Source organism: Talpa occidentalis, unplaced genomic scaffold (assembly GCF_014898055.3).
Source record: "Talpa occidentalis isolate TD23 unplaced genomic scaffold, MPIMG_talOcc4v2.1 talOcc4.15, whole genome shotgun sequence".
Lineage (NCBI taxonomy): Eukaryota > Metazoa > Chordata > Mammalia > Eulipotyphla > Talpidae > Talpa > Talpa occidentalis.
In genome coordinates this window covers 20,816,167-20,838,501 of record NW_023601543.1, presented here as the reverse complement: position 1 = coordinate 20,838,501, position 22,335 = coordinate 20,816,167, and the positions used below count along the sequence as shown (strand labels likewise).

The window sequence follows — 22,335 nt, the reverse complement described above, 5'->3', positions numbered from 1 at the left end:
CCTGGGACCTGCCAGGGACTGAGATGATGGCACGAATGAGCACCATGTTCTGGATAGTTCCCTACCCCTGCCATTTTTCTCTCCAAGTTTCTGTTCCTGAATATGGTCAAGGAACAGTGCATTCTAGTTAAACAAATATTTTATTTAAAAACAGTTGCCATAACTGGTAGATAATATCAATTATAACAGTCATAACATTTACTGAGTGCTTACTTAGGCAAGGCACTGATTTTTAGACGCACTTTTTATGTATTGACTCATTTAATTGTCATAAAAATCCTATGTGGTAGGTTATGTGATGAAGCTGTTATTATCTGCAATTTATGGGGGAACAGAAGGGCAGAGAAGTGAAGGAATTTGCCCGAGCTCAATCCACTCTTTACAGAATTACATAATGAGACTGCCCAGTGTGAAAGCTCCGGCCTTTTCTTATCTCTTCCAACCAAGGAGGGTCACCATGGATGGCAGAAGAAACCTCAGCAACGCCAGAGTTGGTCAAAGGAAATACTTGTCCTTGGCCATGGAAAGAGACAAAATAATTTTATTTTTTATTTATTTTTTATTTTTTTTTTATAGAGGCATGTTTTTATTTATTTGTTTGTTTGTTTTTGTTTATACACGCACTGGGTACAGTCAGAAGCGCGGGAGGGTGAGAGAATTCACCAGAGCCAGAGCGGGGAGCAGAGCAGGCAGAAGGACCGAAGTACACTGCTGAGGGGAGCAGCGGGCGGCAGGAGAGGTCTGCGCGCCATGTGGGACCCTCCTCTGGTGGCCGGGCCGCAGCGAGAGGTCTGCGCGCCATGTGGGACCCTCCTCTGGTGGCCGGGGAGCAGCCGGGGATGGAACCAGCGCCGCAGAGGCCGCGGGCAGCTTCGCAACCCAGCGCTCAACCGCTGCGCCACCGGGGAGGCCCAAGACAAAATAATTTTATAAAATGGATTGAGTGTGGAGATCTCAGCCTTGACCAAGGGGAAAACTTCAGTAGCCCTGAGTACAGCAAGACACCCAAAGGAAAAGAGCAAGAATACTCTGGCTACTCTGGCATGCCATTGTGATGAGCAGATCAGGGAGCGGGGATCTAGGTGGTCACGTACTCGAGCGTGATAAACTACCCTGAATAGTCAGAGCAGACCATGTGGAATTTCACTTTCTTTTGAGGTTCCAGAAGAGAGTTTAGGATTCTGTAACACTTCTAGCACACCGTAAAGGGGGTCAGGTCTCCTAGTCCCCTCGGTATCTGGGTCTGCCACTTACCCAGGTGTGGTGCCTGATGGACTGGCTGTATAAACCAGTTTTTACTAGTCACTTGGGACGGGACAGTGGAAGCTCCACCGATCTTTGCTTTAACCTGGCTTTGGTCCATCGGCTTTTCATTCATTTACCTTTAAGACTCCCTCCCCTTCCCTCCTAAAAGTCCTGGGTGACCTTTTTCTTTTGAAAAAGGAAAGTAAAATAAATCAATACTCTTGCCACGGGCTTTGGTGATTAACTCCAGAGAGTAACAGCAGATTAAAGGAAGAGACTTGGGAAGGAATGAAGTGCTTCTCTTCTTTATGGGTTTGAGCCCCAGAGAGGTGAAGCAGTTGCTGACATGACCCAAACTGGAGCTGAGGTCAATTAATTGGGCATCTGTAGGCGAACTGGTCAGGCAACCATGGAAGCAAGGCCATGGTTAGAGAACTAACTGCACTTTATCAGGCATGGCTGAAGTAATGACACCCCGGAGAGACCATCGAACTTTGTTTAAAGACCCACTAGAGTCACGCAGATGTTTCTGTAATGTGAAATAGAACAGAATATCCAAGAGATGGGGAACTGCCCTAGCTATCACTGGGTTAGGTATTGTGGATTGCCTGAGCCATCTTTCCCTGTGGTCATCAGAGAAGGTAGGATGGGGAGGACAACCAAGGACGTGATCAACAGTCCCCACTGAGCTCCAAACTCCCAGGAAGAGGAAAAAGAATCAGCCTGCCCCTGTCCTCAAGGGACTATGTTAGGTCTTAACTCTTTAGCAAGCGCTGCCCTATAGAACTTTCTAGCAATGATTTTTTATCAGTACTCCTAAAGATGATAGCCATTTGTTGGATGGGGACTGGGCACTCGAAATGTGGCCAACACAACTTGGGAACTGAATTTCAGATTTTATCTAATTTAAACTTAAATAGCCAACTATGGCTAGTGCTTACCATAGGGGACAGCGCAATTCAATGAGAAAACATCCAGCCTTGGGGAAGGCACGATCAAGAAGAAAGGGCTCTCTGTGAGGCCCATTCTTACCTAAATTTAGTTTCCTTTTCCTTCCTGCCTGGCACACAGGTGCACATTTACCTCTTTCTCTGCTTCTTTGAGTTCAGCTTCTTTCTCTTTGACTCTCTGGACGAACATCTGTCTCATCTCCTCTTCTTTTTTCTGCAGCTCCCCTAGGAACTCATTCCTTTTGGCCTCATACGTCTCCTGTAAACTGCAAACACAGTCGAGTTAATTTCCCCACCTTCAGAATGGCTCCCATTCGATGAAAACTGGTCCCAGTGATCCTCCCTGGGTTCTCCATCCACCCTTCCCCAGTTCGGGGAGAGGAGCACCAACAGAACCACAGAGCTAGGGCAGCTGGCTTGGGCTGTGACGGCACGGACATGGGGTTACTTATCAGGGATGGGGAGGCCAGGTGAACTGGAGAGATGTTGGGAGCTAGGAGAGACTGACAGCATCTGCTTCTCAATCCTTATTTCACAGATGAGGACACAGACCCGCAGAGGTGATGAGACTGGCTCTGGCTGAGTTTCACACAGCTAGAGGCAGAGCTTCGACCAGAAACTGGGTCTCTAGTCTCCTAATCTGGATCCTTCTACTGCACTCTGCTGCCAGGTCCTGTCTGTAACTCAACACAGCCATGATCTAGGTCAACAAACAGCCTATGACACTGCACCCTGTGCTCGACACAGGAACAGTGACATGCCAGTCCCTCGACAGGTAGAGCCAACAGCCACTGTGCCTCCTATCAAGGCACTCGGAGTCTGGGCTGTCCAAGTGAAAACATTCAGCCTGGACTTAGTTTTCAATAAACAGGAGTCCACCTGGTGAAGAAGAGGAAGAATTCTTTGACTGTACTCAAAGAGTACAGTCCATGGAAAAGCATATATGGGGAAAGAATGGAGTACTTGGGGGTCCGGCATCACCCAACATGGCTGCAGAGGCTGGTGCAAGCTGGAGAGGTGTGGGAGATGGAATACAGGCCTTGGATGCCATAGTAAAGACCTGGACATTCATCCACCTCAGGGTTTTAAGCATGAAACCTGCTTGATCCGATTTGAAAGTGAGAAAGGCTGTAGATTGAAGAATAGACTTGCCAACAATCCACTTAATGTTAAGGGCTGATGGCAGGGTGGATAAGCCTGGGGGGAACTTAAGGGACAGTAAAGGAAGCCAAACTCCTAGGACTTGGGAGGAGTCAAAGATGATGATGCTGGGGTTTTAGCCCAGGGAACCCGGTAGATGGCAGTACTATGAACAGCAACAGGGAACACTGGAGAAAAAATATTATCCGAGATGAAACATATTTTTTCTCCGGTGTTTCCTGTTGCTGTTTGTGGTACTGCCATCCACTGGGTAGCCTGGGCTAAAACCCTAGCATCATCATCTTTGACTCCTCCTAAAACAAAGGGGGTTGGGAATTGTATGGGGACTGTAACCAAGATGAAAATGAATACATTATGCGAAAATGAAAAAAAATGATGTAAAAAATATATAAAATTAAAAATAATAATAATAATAAAAATAAAAATTATATATATGCATATACCATTTCAAAATAAATAAAATATTGAACAATCAAAAGAAAAAGTTTCAGAGGGAAGAAGACGAATACCATGTTAGACAGCTTGAGATTCAGCAAGTCAACTCTAAGATGTCCAAGTGAAAACATCCAGCATGCTCTTGGGTCAATGGGTTTGGAGCTCAAAAGTCAGGTGTTAGTTTAGGAGTCATCTTTTTCTAGGTGGTAGTTAGTAAGAGTAGAAAAAGCCAGCCACAAATTCAAAAGAGAGGGAAAGGAGCTGAGGTGCTGGGAAGAATCCTGGGGTGCACAAAGAGTTCAGGATAAGCTGAGGAAAAAGAGCTTGCAAATGGGGATGAGAAAGAGTATCCAGACAGGAGGGAAACCAACCAGAGCAGTACTAGCAAAGCCAAGGCAGAGAGAATTTCAGGAAGGATACAGTGGGACGGTGTCAAATGTTGAGTTGAGATTAAAGAGAACAAAAAAAGATGGGATTCGAAAAAATGTTCAACATCACTTGTCATCAGGGAAATGCAAATCAAAACTACCATGAGATACCATCTTACACCAGTGAGAATGGCACATATTAAAAAAATAGCAACAACAAATGTTGGCGAGGTTGTGGAGAAAAAGGAACTCTCCTGCACTGCTGGTGGGAGTGCAAACTGGTCCAACCACTATGAAGAGCTGTGTGGAGATTTCTGGACCTACTAAACATAGAGCTTCCATATGATCCAGCAATTCCACTCCTAGGTATTTACCCAAAGGACACAGAAACATTAATTCCAAAGGGCACCTGCACCCCTATGTTTATAGCAGCACTGTTTACAATAGCTAAGCTTTGGAAGCAACCCAAATGCCCAAAAATAGATGACTGGATCAAGAAGATGTGGTACATATACACCATGGAATATTACTCAGCAATCAAAAAGATAAACACATGCAGTTTGCCGCAACATGGATGGAGCTAGAAGGGATCATGCTCAGCGAAATAAGTTAGAAAGAAAAAGAAAAATACTGGATGGTCTCACTCATAGCAGGAATTTAGAAAACCTAAATAAGGGACCAGGAAAAAGGCTAATTAATACAAAGTAAAAATCAAAATCAACAAGCAACTATAAACCAGAGACACACTATGGGGGCGGGGGGGAGAGGAAGGACTAGGATCAAAATAAGGGGGGTGCAATTGTATGGGGAATATAACCAAAATGAAAATGCACACATTGTGCAAAAATGAAAAATGATGTAAGAATTATATAAAATAAAATATTAATTAAAAAAAAGATGGGATTCAGAGAACACCCTGTATTTGGCCCTGAGCTGCCCTTGGAGAGAGGCCTTCCGGTGGAGCGGTAGGGACAGACCAATGAACTTGTAAAACAATGCCTTCTCTTTCCCATGAGGGTCTAACTTTGGCCAGGGCAGACCTAGGAGGAAGAGCAGCGTTAAGGGAGAAGTTTCTCTGGGGTGAAAATTGCACATGCAGCTTGGAAAGGAGCAGCAGGGGAGTGCAGGGGGCGAAGGTGTGGAAAGAGAGCTGAGGATGCAGGAGGAGGGAGGGGGCTGGATGAGCAGGTGGAGGGACACTCTCCCTCCATACATGCAGATTAGAGCTATGGGAGGCAAGGGAGAGAAAAGGTAAGGGGTATTTGCCAGAAAGACAGGCAGGCCTTCCCCTAGCCCAGGAGCTCCAGCAGCCCCTGTCGAGGAAGGGAGGTGAGTCTGCCCCTCCAGAACGAGGCAGCCCCAAAGAATTGGCTATGCTTTGCCTGCAGGCTGGCCTACTGCCGTGAAGAGGCACCATGGATCTCAGAGGCTATTTGAAAGGCTTCTTAGCGCACAAGCATTCCTTTTGCTTGTTGATAGAGGCCTGACATTTCCTGAAAGGAGACTGAGCTCCAGGAAAGGGCACCACATGGTATTTAAAATGCAAGGCCAATGTCATGCATCATGCATACAGATGAGACACCCTGACGAGGCCTATGGCTCCTATCTGCAGAGTTAAAATCAGAATCAACTGCTTTCAGAACCATTCCTCTTCTCGGAGAGCATCTTCGATTCTGATTTAAGCACATGATGATGCTTAACTCCCGGTGGTCAAAACAAAACTTGCACTTGAATGAAAACATTCAGTCAATGAAGCCTGAAGTTCTTCGGCACATGTACAACTGGTTCCTTGTCCCAACTGGTTTTTGATGAGGAGGAAGATACGGACTGGACTGGAACCCTGACAGAACAACAGGAGCCTGACGAAGAAAGTGGGGGGCAAAGAATAGGCACAAACTGCATGTGTCAGCTGCAAGGTCCCAGCTCAGGGCCCCCCTCTGGCACAGCAGACAGCAGCAACCATGTAGTGGGGGCTGGAGGGGGGTCAGTGAGGCTACTGACCTTGCTGATCCTCTGTCACTCCCCCGCCCCGGCATTACTGTTACAAGCAGGGCAGCGGTGCTTACAAGCGCACCCTGCCCCAGCTCCCTAGCAGGTGTACACAGGTAGAGAGGGGACAGGTACCTGGACCAGCCCAGTGACAGCCCTGTGGCTCTAGGTCTCAGCTACTGTGTCCGGCGGCCCCTGTAAATGCTCCAGGGCAAGGCTTCCAGCACTCCCTGGGTGGGTTCAGCTGGGCTGGGCTGGCAGGAGAGGTACCTGAAAGGTTTGCTGTCGGGGTCAGTGTCCTTGAAGCCCATCTCCTCCAGCTTACAGCGGCGATACAGCTCATAGTGCCGGCTGTGGGTCTGCTCCCGCAGGTCCTCCATGTTGACCCGAATCAGCATCTCCCGCAGCTTCACAAAATCGCAGTGGGCCTCATTTTCAACTGCATAATAGGGGGTGGATAGTGAAAGGAAGGCCAGAGAGGGAGGGTGATGGCGTGGGAGTGGGCGAGGGAAGAGGCCCAAGGGAACACGGTGGAGGATTGTGGGGGCACTGGTCGTGGGCAGGGTGTGAAAGTACACATTTGTGGAGGTTTGAATCTATAACTCCCAGAGCAGATACAAAGATGTAAACCTACTTTACTTCAATAAACATCATCTGGAGTGTGTGTGTGTGTGGGGGAATCCCTAAGAAGACAGTCAGCAGCGTCTCAACACAAATTCAGCAGACACTGACAGGCAGGCATGCTCCTTTGTACCACTTGTATGACAGTGGTGTGCACACATTCAGCCAATGGTTCAAGACATATTTGTGGAATCCTTGTTCCTATGAGGTCCTGGGAATTCAGAAACGTCACAGAGCCCTGCCCTCTGGAGCTTACAGGTCAGTGGAAAGATGGATGCAAATAGACAGCTATAATACCATGCAAAACTCCTGAAAATGGAGGTGCAGATTGTCTACAGGGCAATGAAATCTCAGAAGAGGGGGCCTAAGGACTCCTGGGACACCAAAGAGTTAGCCAAAGAGACAACCCTTAAGATACCTCTTGCAGGAGGAATCAGATTTTATCACACAGGGAAGGGAGTGGTTCCTGCAAAGTCTCCATGAGGTTAGGCAGGCTTCACAGCTAGCAAGTTGCAGAGTTAAGATCGAAATCCAGACACACTAGGGGAGCAGCAAAGGCAGTGACCAGGTACCAACGTCCCCAGTGAATAAGGGGAACACATTGAGACACCAACAGACTGGTGACAAAGAGGGCTGTGGACCACGCCTCCACCTGTGGTCCATCTGGATGGTAGAAGCCATCAAAGGAGGTGTTTTTTTTTTTTTTTTTTTAAAGAAATTTATTTATTTATTTATAGAAGCACTGGGTACAGTCAGAAGCGCGGGAGGGTGAGAGAACTCACCAGAGCCAGAGCAGGGAGCAGAACAGGCAGAAGAACTGAAGTACACTGCTGAGGGGAGCAGCGAGCGCGGCAGGAGAGGTCTGTGCGCCGCCATGTAGGACCCTCGCCCGGCGGCTGGGGATCGAACCGGCGCTGCAGAGGCTGCGGGCAGCTTCGCAACCCAGTGCTCAACCACTGCGCCACCAGGGGAGGACTAAAAGGAGGTGTTTTGTAGAGGGTGGGTTGACAGCAGCGATGGTTACTAGGACATAGTGGACCCCGCCTTCTGGCCTCCTCAAAAGAGCACAGTGAAGGTCTGTACCTTGGGCAACGGCCAAGAAGGGCAGAGATGTGGCCCTAAGTCATACAAGGTGGACTTGTGGCTGGGACATCATAAGGTCGTGAGCAGGGCTCTGGCAAGTGTCTCCAGGCCTGACTCCACTGTGTCAGAATAGGGGTGTCTGTCTTAATGATGTAGGGACAGTGGTTTCTGAGATAATGAACAGGCACAGTCACCCCAGATGCTGCTGTCTTTCAGGAGCGGGGAGCAGAGGTAGGATGGCAGGTGTGGTGGAAGGGCTGGGCATGCAGCAGACTGCCTGGCGGTCATCAGAATAATCTTCCCAAAGGGCTCACATATCAGCTGTGCATAAGCTCATTGCCTTTGGGCCAAAGCCCTCGGCTGTCACAGAACATAAGCTACTACTAAAAATCGCATCTGCCTGCAACATTACCTCGTCTGTCTCCAAACGGTGGTCGCTGGCAATACACAGCTTCTTCCTCATTTACATACATCACTGAACCCAGATTTCCAAACCCCCTTTGTTGGTTAGATCTGGGGCGACCTCAGTGGGAGGAAGTTTTTGGAACCATGTCATGGGCCTCTACTCTCTCAGATCCATACATTCCTTGCCAGGCCCGACAGAAGCCATTGGCAAATATTCCGAGCACAGTGTTCCCAGCCCCAGACGTCAGAGCAGACCAAAACCTAGTCCAGTTGTGTTTACCAGTTGTGATCCAGCCTGAGGAACCCCGGTTATAGCTTCAGGGTATCCAGGGTGGCCTAAAGCATACCAGTCTCTGCAATGTGGACAACTTCCCACAGCTTTCAGATGTTTGCTCATCGGCAGGGAGGAGTTGACAGTGAACCAGTCTCCTCACACACGGTGCCCCCACAACCCGAGAGCTGATGCCTTTTTGACCCAAGGCAGTGCCCTAAGCTGTATTTTATCCACAGAAACGACTAGTCTGGGGCTACCTTAACACATGCCTGGCAGAGCACAGAGGGAACTTTCTTCTGAATATAAATACACAACATTACTTGTTTTTAAATTGCAAACATAATTATACACACAAGAGTGCATGAAGTGTGTACATGCAACCTAAATTTTTTTTCAACCTAAATTTCAAAACAAAACAGTCAGGTGAAACACTACCAAAACCTCAGAAGTCCCCAGTGTCCCTTCTAGTTCTCATGCTCTCCTTCCCGCAACAAGACTTAAGCACTCTCCGGAGGTAGGGGTTTATCATTCCTTTGTTTTCTTTTCTTTTTTTTTTGATTTTTTCTATATCTTTTTACCCTATATTACACAGCTACATATGCAAACATAATCTTGAGTGCTTTTTTTTTTAAAAAAAAAATATTTATTTATTTATTTATACAAGCACTGGGTACAGTCAGAAGCGCGGGAGGGTGAGAGGATTCACCAGAGCCAGAGCGGGGAACAGAACAGGCAGACTGACGAAATACACTGCTGAGGGGAGCAGCGGGCGGCAGGAGAGGTCTGCGTGCCATGTGGGACCCTCACCCCGTGGCTGGGGATCGAACCGGCGCTACAGAGGCTGCAGGCAGCTTCGCAGCCCAGTGCTTAACCGCTGTGCCACCGGGGAGGCCCTCCTTTGTTTTCTTTATAGCTTTGCCACTTACATATGAACTCCTAAAGGCATTTATCTCGTTTTGTTTTGTCTGCTTTTGGAATTCATAGAATGGAATCACACAGCGGGTATTTTTCTGTGACTTATTTAGCTCAATGTTATGTTTCTGGGGTGCATTCATGTAGAAGTAGCTAGAGTCCATTCCCTTGTGCTGCTGTATAACATCCAGTGATTTGAATATTCCACACTTTGTCCAAGCTATTTTTAATGGCTATGTGGACTATGTCTGGTTATTGGCTGTTACAAATAACACTACCGGGAAGGTTCTTGTTTGTCTCCTGGTCCGCTTGGGCAGGTATATATGCCTTCTCACAGACTCTTTCCTACCAGGTACATTTGTTTTTGTTTTAGGAATGTTTTCTCTAGGACAGTCAAGGAGAGCTTGCTCATGGCAGAGAAACCAGGTCTGGAGCTGGAGTTTGCCTGCTGATGACCCCTGTTGCTGTTTGCAGCCTAAGTCAAATGAACAGCAACTGGACACAAATGTGAGGCGGATCACTCAATGACTGGAGACAGACAGGAGGGGTTCCCCGAGTGCAGCCCCTCTACTGGAGACTCACTTACCCTGCACTGTGCCCCACGGGTACTGCCGGGCCTTCATCATCTTGTTGCCTATCTTCAGTTCCTCTGTGCTGCCGATGACAGCAAATGGCAGGTGGGCCTAAAACAGAAGGCAAACAAAAGCTCAGAACTCGGCAGAAGGACTGTCCACATCCCACAATGCAATTGCTGCTCATGTCAGGGGCCTCAGGTCTCATGTTGCAGAGTTCCTCATGTCAACGTCAAGAGGCATTTATTAAACTCTGGAGCTGTGTGGGGATGCGAGGCCTAGCCCAACCTTCTGCCTTTAGGAAAGTCACAACAGAAGGTAACAATGACAAGGCTGAATGCAGAGGGAACAAAGAGAAAATAAGCAGAATAAGAAGCAGATACACAGATGAACTGTCTCTTCAGTATTCACAGCTGCTGAGGGTAACAGCCTTTCTGAAGGAGGGAAGTGGGAAGAGAGGCTGAAGGGGAACCAGTGTGAGTCTAGAGAACAGGTATAATACTGAAATCACACAGGGACTGGGCTGTGCCCTACTTGCTCTCATCCTTCTGTGGAGCAAGAGCACACATTGAACTCTTGAGCCTACAAGTCAAGTTCCCAAGTATTTATGCACATGCCTATTACTATGCTGGGTTCTGTTTCAGGTGCTGTAAGGGAGACAAAAGAAGTAGAAGTCATAGTCTCTCGCCCTCCAGGAGCTTACAATCTTGTTGGGGAAGCCAACATTCATACCCAAAATCACAGAAGACAGCATAAGACCAGGAGCTCAAATGTATGGTCTGGTATCCCGCACACAGTAGGTACAGGGCCCTGGAAAGAGTAGAGGAAAGGAAGGGAATGTACAAAGAGGAGTATGAACTTGGTGCTTACAAGGAGGAGGAACTGGGCTGGCTGGTGAAGGCTTTGTGGGTCACAGAAGCAGCAGCTGCTCCCAATTGGTAGTATGGGGTCTGGGAAACACAGCACCCAGCTCCACAAGGAGCTGTCCAGGTGCTGAGTGACCCCTTGGCCAAATGGAACCACTGGATAAAAATTGTTTAAAAATCAGGTGAGCGGCCTCCCTGGTGGACCTCTCCTATCACGCCTGCTGCTCCCCTCAGCAGTGTATTTCAGTCAGCCTGCCTGTTCTGCTCCCCACTCTGTCTCTGGTGAATCCTCTCACCCCCCGCATCTCTGGCCTGTACCCCAGCTCTTGTATGCATAAATAAATAAATCTTTAAAAATCAGGTGAGGGCCTCCCTGGTGGCACAAGGGATTAAGATGCAGCCTATGAAGCTATATGCAGCCACTGAAGCTGGGGAGGAAACCCACATAGTGCAGCAGACCCCTCCTGCCTCGTCTGCTGCTCCCCTCAGCAGTGTATTTCAGTCAGTCCACCTGCTCTGTTTCCCACTCTGTCTCTGGTGACTCCTCTCACCCCTCACACCTCTGGTCTGTACCCCAGTTCTTGTACGCATAAATAAATAAATCTTTAAAAAAATAAATAAAAATAAAAATCAGGTGATGCCAGGTGGGATTTTACCCCAAAGGGTTTTATACCAACAAGCAAAAAGTCCACTAGAACAAGCTTTCTTTGCCTGCTTGGAGACACAGGTCTTGATTGCAGGTATTCTGACCCATTTTGCTCATTCCTCCATTCTACAAATATTTACCGAGTTCCTACAGTGTGCTAGGCATTAAGACGAACACAAAGTTGAAAAAGCTCAGAGCCTGTCCCTGGAGAGTGCCTGCTCTGGCAGGGGGGGAAGGCACACCGACAGCCATAATATAATAAGATGGTCCGGATGATCAACAGAGGCTTGAGGGCTGGAGGAACACAGAGAAGGGAGTAGCTAATGTGGTGGGAAGTCAAAGCAGCTACACTGAGAAGGTGGGAGCGACTGTACTAACAGTGTTGGCAGCTACAGAATTGGCATTAGCAGCAGCAGCAATTTATTCGGTTCAATGTACTATGCCCCAGGGGCTCTGTGCTATCTTATTGAATTAAAAAAAAAAATATTGAGGTAACATCGGTTTACAGCACTGTATGTGATTTAGAGGTATAGGTTCACACCTCTTTGGGTGTATGTTACCACACCACACTTGCCACCAAGGCACTATATTCCACCACCATAGTCCTTTGTGGCCCCTCTCCATTTGGCTCCCTCTTTCCCTCTCCCCCTCTGGGAGCTTCAATTCTACAGTCAGATTTCTATCTAGCTTTTGTTATTGGTTTGGTTTTTATCTGACCCTTTGTTTTGTTTCCCAAAATCTCATTGAATCTTGGCAGCCATGCTATGAGGGGGGTATTCTTATGATCCCTCTTTTATAGAAGAGAAACTGAGGTCACAATGGATTAAGTGACTTGCCAACAGACACCCAGTAGTGAGGGGCAGAGCTAGGGGTAGAAGCCAGGTCTGTCTGGCTTCAAAGCCCACCCCTGTTGTCTAACCAGGGAGGACAACAAGCTACACCTTGCAATGAGTTGTTTGTGTAAGGTCAGATGACAGGAGGCAGGTCCATTCATGAAGAACCACAGCAAACCCGGGTTTTTGTTTTAATCTGCAGGCTCTTTTCACAACCAATCCTTCCTCTCCATTCTCTTAGCTGCACCCGCGAAGGTGTTTCAGAGTGGGAAAACACAAGTCTTATTCAGGAGCTCAGCTCCAGGACATCCACTAACCCCCCAAAGTGCTTGATCACCCAGCGGAGTGGCTCCCCCATTAGCCTCTCTCATCTCAGGTATTCTCTCACCCGTTCCCGCTCTGCTGACTGTCCTTGAAACAGCGACATGGGACAGAAAAAGAGGAGGTTATGGGGATGGAAAGTGGGCAAAGGGTGGAGGTAGAAAAGCTTCATCGGCCCTGGTAGGGATAGTTGGCCATGGACACCTTGGTACAGGTAGTCACTGAATTCCCAAAAACCCTGCTCAAGGACCAAGCACCTCGAAACACATGACAGCTGGCTTTGTAGGAGGGGGTCATCTGGGCACAAGTCTTTCCCACTTAGGGACCTAAGACATGTTGGGTGCCTCAAAGCCACCCCTAAACATTCTGGGAAAATGTTTCCTTTCATGCAGAGACCCCAAAGCTTGGGTCATGAGACACAAGAGAGCCAAGGGGCAGTGATGGCAGACAGCTAGACTGAGGGAGGAGGTGAGAAAGAGAAATCGAGTTGTATCCTTCTCGCATATTCTGGGCGCTCAGCTGAAAGTGACGGAGGAGGAGGGCGGGGTGTGAAGAGAGAAGAACTTCTCTGGGCTCAAGCGGGAAGAAGAAAAAAAAATCTAAGAAGAGAATAAGGCATCAAAAATGTCGGCATTCCCTTGGCTCTGTTATTTTTATCTCCGAAAAACATAGTTAGCTGGAATGACAGGGTCACTTGCTTCCCCTCTTCCTTAATTGCTGTCTTTTTCTCCCTCCCCACTCAAAAACACATAGGCCCCGCCAAGGCAGCTCCAGAGGGCTCCCGAGACCTCCCACGGCACACTCCTTTGCAATGGGCATCAAAGTCTATTCTGATAAGTATATGCAAGGATATCATTCCCAAGGACTCCGAGGCAGATTTCACTTGATTCTCACAAGGGCCGTACAGGGTGGTTATTATAAACCTCATGCGTGATTTGGGGCAAATGACATATTGAAAGGTTAAACGGGTTGGCCAGGTCCCTAACTTCCATGCCCAAATCTGCCCAGGGAGCAGTGAGGACACTGCATTTTAGCCGGGAGCCACCCAGGGTGCCATCTGCTAGAAGTCAGCTAACCATGAAGGGCGGGCGATCACAGGGCCAGGCTCTGGGCCTCTTTCTGCTCTCACGAGAGGATGACAGCTGTGACACCTGGAATGGAGTCTGAGCAGAGGAGGGAGGTCAGCCCCCCAGTCACACTCACACAGCATTTGAATCTCAAGCCAGGTTTTCTGCTTCTTTTTCAGGTCCGCGCAGGAGACTGGCGGGGGACAGTTTATATATGTGGCTCCAGAGAGGACACCTTGATAGATGCAAGACAGACCTGCTGCTGAGACAGGGACAGGCTCCTCATGGGAGTCCAACTTCAACCAAGAGACTTCTGCTGAGGTGCTTGCCAGATACCCAGTGTCAGTCTCTATCCAGAACTCGTCCCAACCTCCTCTTGGGAGTCTGTTCCCTGATTCGCTACCTACACAGTCTCACGTCTGCCTTGACTGCCTGTAGGTACATTTTAAAGTATTTGATGATACCAGTAGCCTGAATTATTCTATTCTGGTCCCACCACCTCAATTACTGTTGGGAGATCAGACCATCGTTCCCCTCAAACCAGTGAAATAAAGACTGTGAAGATCGTCCATTCCTCAATAATCTCAGCATCATGAGTGGCATGCCCCTGAAGAAGGACAGAATTCCCAGTCACGAGCTGGTTATGCTCGCTCTCCTCTCGGGCTTCTGCTGGTGACTGTGTGAGAACATTGCCTAATCCTCTCTCACGTCAACCTTGTGTGGGTGATTTCCATACAAGTTTGTCAAAACAATGGAAAGGGCACTGCTCTCTCTGAAGAAGGGACAAGCTTGTGCCCTGTGAGCCTACTGGACACCCATGTGCTCTCATTGGGCCCAAATCTCTTGGTGGGGCCAAACCCAAGAATTCGCCAATGGCCAACCAACTGAACTGAGTCAAATAACTGGGTCTATTCTCTGATCTCTTGTCATGCGTTGAATCACTCAAAGAACAACATTCAATTTGAACAACATAGCAATTTTTAGTATTAATCCTTGAGAGCTATAATTAAACCCTGAGAGCTATCAGGGCCTACGATGACTGTAGCTTGCAGTAAGACCTCTCATTACTGTCTCTGGCCCCCTCAATCTGAAATCAGTTTTGCAGAACTACTCATAAAACAAGGGGGAGGCTGACATCTCATCCTCTCATTTCCTGCCATTAGTGGGGAGCAGCTGGGTGACTCTATGGTCTTCTCCACTTAGGCAAGAAGTGTCTTCCTCTTCTTCCAATCCAATTCCCATTGACAATTGGCTGCCGTGGCTGAGACTGTGGGGCTGGAGTCAAATCCAAAATTTCTCCTACCATCATGGTCTGGGTCACTGATGATGCAGCTTTGTACACCACAGCTTTAGACAATTGTTCTGGTGATGACTCCCCACCCCCTCCCCCATCACAACACACAAAGCAACATTCACCTGCACATCTTCCTCCCAGGCATGCCCAGTTCCTGGGAGCCTGGCTGAGGCCATCCCTCTCCTTCCCGTTCAAAAAAGCAAGGGAACAAATGCTGCGTGAACTCCATCACAGCCAAGATGTCTCCTTGAGAACTACTGCTTCCGGGCCTGGCCAGGGAGAGCCCAGGAGGAGGTCTGCAAACTTGACGTTGCCCTAGGCTCTAGAAGGAAGGAGGCCAGAGCTGGGCTGAGCTCCGAGGCCAGGACAACTGTCACTCCTGAGGGCCAGAGTAATGGAATAGGATTTAGGTGACACCCTGGGGCTGCTGAGAACTCCCTATCCATTAGCAAAGCAAACCATAGCTTGATGAATTAGTGAATCTGAGTCCCAGTGGTGTCTACGGGGTCTGATTTCTGAGGTGAGCAGGCCCTTCAAGACAGCGGTGCCAGTAATTCCAGAACAGCACGTCGCTCCAGGCCCCCATTTCTCCGCTGGCTAAGCACCTTTTTTTCCATTTTCTCATCGCAACAGAGCCTGGTTTCCATCCAAACACCCTGCCCGCTAGAGAGGCAACAAGCACTCGTCTTTTTTTTTCCCCTTCCTTTTTTATTTTTATTTTTCGGCAGTTTTATGGTTTTATTAACACCATACACGTGCACAGGTGCTGGCTGTTCGCTCTCTTCGCTGCACAGCCTGGCATTGGGATGGGTGGCGTGGGTGGCCAGCTGTACTGCTCTTCCCACGGGGGCTTGGCAGTTCTTGGGGGAGACCTTGTGAGCCACCTCAGTGCAGTTAAGGTGTGCTGTCTGTCCATCAGTGGCACTTGGAGTTCCTTGGCGTTGTGTGCCAGAAACTTCTGGAAGACACTGGGCAGCATTTGCTTTGTTTTCTTGCTCCCGTGAGCATCATAGCCTGGCCTTTGAGCCTTCTGCGCCTGTTATTGATGCCTCTGAGTTTCTGCCAGTTACACCCAATTTTGACAGATTGGTCTGACTGGTGCCAGATGAACTCCTTGGTCCTCTTTGATGATCTTGGGCTTCCTAAGGGGTCTGAGGGTGACTGTGATGTCAATGGGTGATGGCTGCCACCTCTGGAGCCCAGGAAGAGAGGGCTTTCTTCCTTCTCGCATGCTTACAACCTGTCAGAGGACACGACTCAACCTACCACAACCCACACAGCTCACTCATAGACCAGATTTGTCACAAATGATGAGGGACTTTTAATAACAAACAACTCCGGTGTATGAATGGGCAGGAAGTCAGGCGAGACAATGGCTTGCTGCCCTGCTATGCTAATTTGTTGGCCGATGCATAGGAGGTGGCAGCTGATGCTATAATGATAACCTAGGGGGCAGTGGCAGCAAGAAAGTTTTCTAGAAATGGCTTTTATTACAAGGTTTTCCGGAGTCTGGCTATACCCAGGCATTATGTCATTAGGAAAAACTGATGCCTCTCAGAAGAGAAAAAGAAATCTGTTCCCCAAGCAGAGGCTTTCTGAAAGCTATTAGCTGTCTCCTTGAAATCACAACATTGAGGATTTCACAGCAACAGCATCAACACATTGTAAAGAAGCATGAGGAGATGTTTGACTCTCTGCCTTCTTCATTACTCATCCTCTGGGGGGGAGTGGGGGAGGAGAGGAAAGATGGCAAGTGGGTTTTTTTTATTCATTCACACTTAATGAAGCAAAGTATAACCCCGATACTTAAAAATTACATCTCTCTAGTCACCAACCAAATTGGAAGCAAATGTCTTATTTCCTCCCAGGAGCAGAGGCTTGATTATCCGAGTCAAGAAGATTCCTCAGTCTCTGAAGCCAGTCAACTGTTTCAGCCTGCCCTTCTTTGGCTGCACCAGTTGTCAGACATTGTTTTGGTCAGAGACAAGGACTGTTTGCCTTTCCAGCAGCCCCATGAAGGCTGTCTGGCCTAGACCAGAGCGGCATTAAAGGGGGGGGGGAGGCGGGGAGAGACCTGAAACCTCTGCTGCAGCCACTTCCTGGAGACAGCCTTTGCCCTTGCCCTTTCCCCATCTCAGCTTTTAATCTCTGCATCTCTGAGCCTTTCAAGCAGCCACCGCTGGCAGAGAGGTGCTGTTTGGGTTCTGGATTCTCTCTCACAGATACCTGACACTCGAATAATCAAGAGGTGAATGCACTAAGATGGAGGGTGAAGATGTTTGACTGCCATTTTATAAATGAATGAATGGATGAATGAATGAATTTTTGAAAGCAAATGACCCAAAAGTTGAACCCCCTGTGTGCCCACTCACGTTCATGGTTCCGTTGATCTCTGCCACCGATTCATCATCTGTAGGAAATTGATAGATCTGGACCCCGTTGCTGACAAGCTCGCTGGTGATTTTGATTTTGAACTTTGTTAGCTCACTCTTAGAAATGGCATCTGATTTGGCGATGATGGGGATGATGTTCACCTAGGAAAGGGAGGAGCAGAGGAAGCTCATTGTTGGTTACTCATAACTGACAGCAGCAAGAACTGGGACCTCCTCCAGCTGCCAGAGGGAGCGCTCAACCCAGGGTTCTGGGATGGCCACTTCTGGAGCCAAATAACAATAAACAACGAGTGCTGACTATGTGCCGGCCACTGAACTAAGTGTTAACAAGGCTTCCACAGTTAATCATGAGAATAATCCTCCCAGGAGGTATTATTATCACCACTTTACCATGAGAAACTGAGGCAGAGAGAGGTTAAGTAACTTGTCGAAGGCCACAGAGCAGGTAGAGAACTGAATTGGGATACAGACACAAATCTAGTCTTATTCCCAAATCCAAAGTCCAAATCCCAAATCCATGAGCTGTCTACCAGCTCACATCCAAATGGATGAGCCCTGTGGTATTTTAATATCAAGGTCACTACTTTGGATCATTTGAAGCAGAAAGATGACAAGGGGAGACATGGCCACCCTCACTAACAGTGAACTGGCCCAATCCATCCAGCGCAAGCTACCCCAGTGAGTGTGACAGGGACCCACCCAGGCCATGGCAGGGAAGGGGGCCAGGGCAGTGAGGATACACGCCCGGCCCTCTTTCCGGCAGCAGACACTCGGGAAAAACAGCTTTGCAGTTACCCATTTTATCTGACACTGATGCAGAAAGGTTATACTGTCTGGGTCTCATGAATAATTACCACCCAATTTCAGGCAGCAGGAAAGAGGTATAATGCCGCCCCAAAGTTCAAGCCACCTGAACCCTGATCCTTGGAATTCTTTTGAGAAGGGACAAAGCTTTTACTGTCAGAAGGTAAAGGATCTTGAAATGCACAGAGCTCAGAGTCACATGGAGAGCACAGCCGTTCCTGCCAGCAGACACCAAGGGGGTGACATGGATGGGGCACAGTAACTGAAAGCTCTGAAAGGGAGTTCTGGGGAGTGCTAGACTTGGGACACAAATTCTGCCTCCTCTGCACTTTGCCTTAGCAGTGCCACTAAACTGCACGGGACTTCCAGTGCTGGGTCAAAGAAAGATCAGACCTTGGAGGTACCTCCCTTGAAGTCTTTGGAGGAGGGTATTGAGGGTCAAAGCCCTTGCCATGATGGAGCAGCAGGCAGAGCCGATTCTCCTCGCTGCTTTTCACCACGCCCGCGTCGCACACTATAAACATATGCCAAAAGCTGCTACTTAACCAGCCCACCCACCAGGCCACCAGCTGCATGGCAGCCGCCCTATCCAGCATGGCAGTGAGCTTACTGCAGAAGATGAAAAAAGGCTCCTGTTTCGATTATACCAGAAATTCAGTTTTTATAGTGCATGTGCTACTAGGTAACTGTGCACAAATTAGGGTTTTTTTTTTGTTTTTGTAAAATAAAGCATTCTTGGAGTCAGAGAGAGCTAGGTCCAGAACCCAGGCCCGTGACAAGTTGTCCGATCCTGAGCAGGCTATTTGGCGCTCTGTGCCTCAGTTTCCTCATATTTAAAATGGGAATATAATAGGGGCCACCATTACTGGAAAGATGAAATAAAATAACTCATGTAGAGTATTCGTCACAGCATCAAACACATACAATAGGTGAGGGAGAAAATGTACTAGTAATTAGGCTTTTTAAAGAATCTGTGATCAATACTTTTATACAGCAAATGACCTTTTTTTTTTTTCTTTTTTTTTTGTGGGACCCTTGCCGTTGGCCGGGGAATGAACCGGCGCTGTAGAGGCTGCAGGCAGCCACGCAGCCCAGCGCTCAACCACTGCACCACCAGGGGAGGCCCAAGCAAATGATCTTTTAACATGAAGATTCACTGTCTAGTTTATATCTGTGGTGGGCTTTGCATTTTTCAGTTTCTCTTCAAGCAGGACAAGCCTGATGCCCAGAGGTCTTTTTCAGGGATGCTGGCAATACAGCATGGCACACAGATCAGGGTTTGATTTTAGGCTCTGGCCAGTCGCTTTGCTTTTATGACATTTAACCTTTCTGTGCCTCAGCTTCCTCTCCTGTAAAACGGGAGATAATGATAGGGTTTGCATTCTAGGGTTGTAGCAAGGATCCTGTGAAATACTCCATGAGGTACTTAGCACAGTGATGGCACATAATGAGAGTTCAAGGAATGTTCGCTGCTACTATGAAATTCTTCTTGATAAGAGTAACTTCCAAAGTCAACTTCACATGTTTGCTTCTAGTACAGGTCAGTTAATGTTCACACAAAGCAAAAACAATTTTCTATTGTAAAGCCTGAGCCCTTAAACCCAGACAATCATCTTGCTTGCTTCTACACTCACTCCCAAGAGGGATCAGGGCAAGACAACTCAGGGCAAATCCATGCCCAGCGCTGGGGAAACAGATCACCAAGTCTATGACGCAGGCGCTGGAGCAATATCACCACCTTTTTATCTATCTGTTTATTTATTTATTTATTTTTGTGGGACCCTCGCTGGTGGCCGGGGATAGAACTGGCGCTGCAGAGCCTGCGGGCAGCCTCTCAACCCAGTGCTCAACCACTGCGCCACCAGGGGAGGCCCAACATCACCACCTTTATGGAGGGACAGGAAATGGAAAGGATGAGGAAGCCACAAAACCTCTACCTAGAATCTGCCACCTGCTTTACACAAGGGAATAGTAAGAGTGAGTCCAGCTTGCCCAGCCTCCTACCAGCCATCGGGCTGCCCCTACACCATACCTTACTGTCCAGCTTCTTCATCGTCACCAGGTCCAGTGACTTCAGGGAGTGACCCGTGGGGGCAATGAAGTACAAGCAGGCATGGATGCGGGAGTCGTGGTAGCTGTGCAGCACCCTGCGGATCTTCAGCTCCTCCTGCAGGTATGCCTCGAACTGGGCGTCGATGAATTCCACAATGGGTTTATAGCTAAAGGGGAGGGAAGGGAGATGGCTGAATCACTTCAAAAACCACTTGTAGGGTGTCCCTGCTGGTGGAGGGGTTAAAGTCTCAGCGTTATCAAGCTATCACCAGCCACTGTGGCATTAGTTCGATCCCCGGCCAGGGAGCTGACCCACATGCCGCAGCAGACCTCTCCTGTCTCACCCACTGCTCCCCTCAGCAGTGTATTTCAGTCCATCTGCCTGTTCTGTTCCCCACTCTGTCTCTGGTGAATCCTCTCACCCTCCTACACCTCTGGCTTACATCCCAGTTCTTGTATGCACAAATAAATATAAAAAAATTAAAAAAAAAACAACACTTCTAAAAGGAAGCTTAAAATGCCTTCGGTCATGTCTCTTCCCCATCCAGCGGGATTCCTCCCATCCCATCAGGCTGACCACCCCCTTAGTCTCCTTGAGACAAACTTAAGTCCCTAGATGTGCCTCATTCACATCCCAAACCTGTCCTTCCAGACTCAAGGCTCAACTGAATGCCACCTCCTCCAGACAGCCTTCAGCAATGATGTCAGAAATCCCTTCAGTGGCTCAGGAACCCAAGAAAAAAAATGTTTATGCAATTGAGTCGCCTACCGGTTCCTTCACAAGGATTCATGTTCCTGCAAACAGACTGCTTTCTTCAAAAGGTCAGGGATTGTGGAGGCCACTTTTCTATCTCCCATGTGCCCTGATGCTGTATGGACCCCACTGGCAATATCTGTGGATGGGCTGACTGAGGTCCAGGCTGGTCCATGACTTCCATTCCTGTGTCTCCATGCCCCCACCCACTGCCCGGAATGGGAGCTGGGTACTCAGTGGAGGTCAGGACCTTTCCTTGACCCACTATTGAGAAATCCTGTCAGAACACTCAGTGTTTATTGGAGCTCCCCACTTGGATCCCCTAAACTCCAGATATTTTTCTAATTCTCAGTGCCTCCAAGGTTGTCATTTTAAAATCTAAGCATCTGGAAAAATTTGGTGCGATACTCTCACCCCTGCCCCCAGCCTCACCTCTACCACAAGTTCACTGAGGCCCCAGGCAAAACTCCCCTTTGTGAACTTCACTTCTGGCTAGGCCTTAAACAATAGTTAGTCCTCTGTTCCTCCAGTGGTGGGAGCTTCTCTGTCCCCTCCCAGCTACTCCTGCCACCCCTGCAGCCTCTTTCTGCCCTAACTAGGTCAGCTTAGCTTCAGCCCTGCCTCTGTTATCAACCTGTCTGTCCACTGCCTCTCCATCCAGACTTTCCTCCCTTCAGGCTAGAAGAGGTTCGTTATCCGACCAGAGGCAGTGAGGATACAGCTAACGCTGCCGGAAGAGAACACAATCAAAGAGGAGCAGGGCCCAGCCAACGCCTTCCACCTGTAACAGCCCCCAACCTGAGCCATCTTGAAAGATCCCCCTGGTAGAGAAGGGAAAATAGCTTTTTAAAAAAGAATCACAGAAACCTAGACCCCGAGAGTTACACACAGAGAAGAGATCAGGTGCAGGGGAGCTCTGGAGCCCCAGAGAAAAATCTAAAAATACAGTCCTTTCTTTCCTCCTTTGATCCCTCTGAGCCAGACACTGTTCTAAAGGGTAACAGCATCAAAGAATCTCTGGGTTGCAAAGATCTTTAGAAGGTTCCTGAAGAATTAGGAATGACGGTGGAGGATGCATCCCTTAAGCTCAGCTGATTAATTTTTGGATGACTGGCTGGTTTGAATGACGGGATCATGTCACAGCTTCATTTTTTTTTTTCTCATTACATAGCTTTTTGTTTTTTGTTTTGCTCTGCAAAAGGAATCAAAGGAGGAAAGAAAAGATTGAAATATTCGCTTCCCCCTCCCAACCCTACCCCACCCCTGGGCCTGTCTTTCTGCTGCTGCTTC

General features: G+C 48.3%; 1 protein-coding gene across 4 annotated transcripts in view; it reads right to left on the bottom strand.

The window, feature by feature from the left end:
* Window positions 1–22,335, bottom strand: part of SEPTIN6 (septin 6) — a 62,841-nt gene that overhangs the window by 10,273 nt on the left and 30,233 nt on the right. For all 4 annotated transcript variants that reach the window (XM_054695580.1, XM_037512020.2, XM_054695581.1 and 1 more), the window contains exons 4-8: window positions 20,272–20,458; window positions 17,415–17,576; window positions 10,030–10,126; window positions 6,419–6,587; window positions 2,329–2,461 (exon numbers count right to left, since the gene is read on the bottom strand). In XM_054695580.1, coding sequence (XP_054551555.1) covers window positions 2,329–2,461; window positions 6,419–6,587; window positions 10,030–10,126; window positions 17,415–17,576; window positions 20,272–20,458 — 748 coding nt within the window. The remainder of the gene's footprint in view (window positions 1–2,328; window positions 2,462–6,418; window positions 6,588–10,029; window positions 10,127–17,414; window positions 17,577–20,271; window positions 20,459–22,335) is intronic.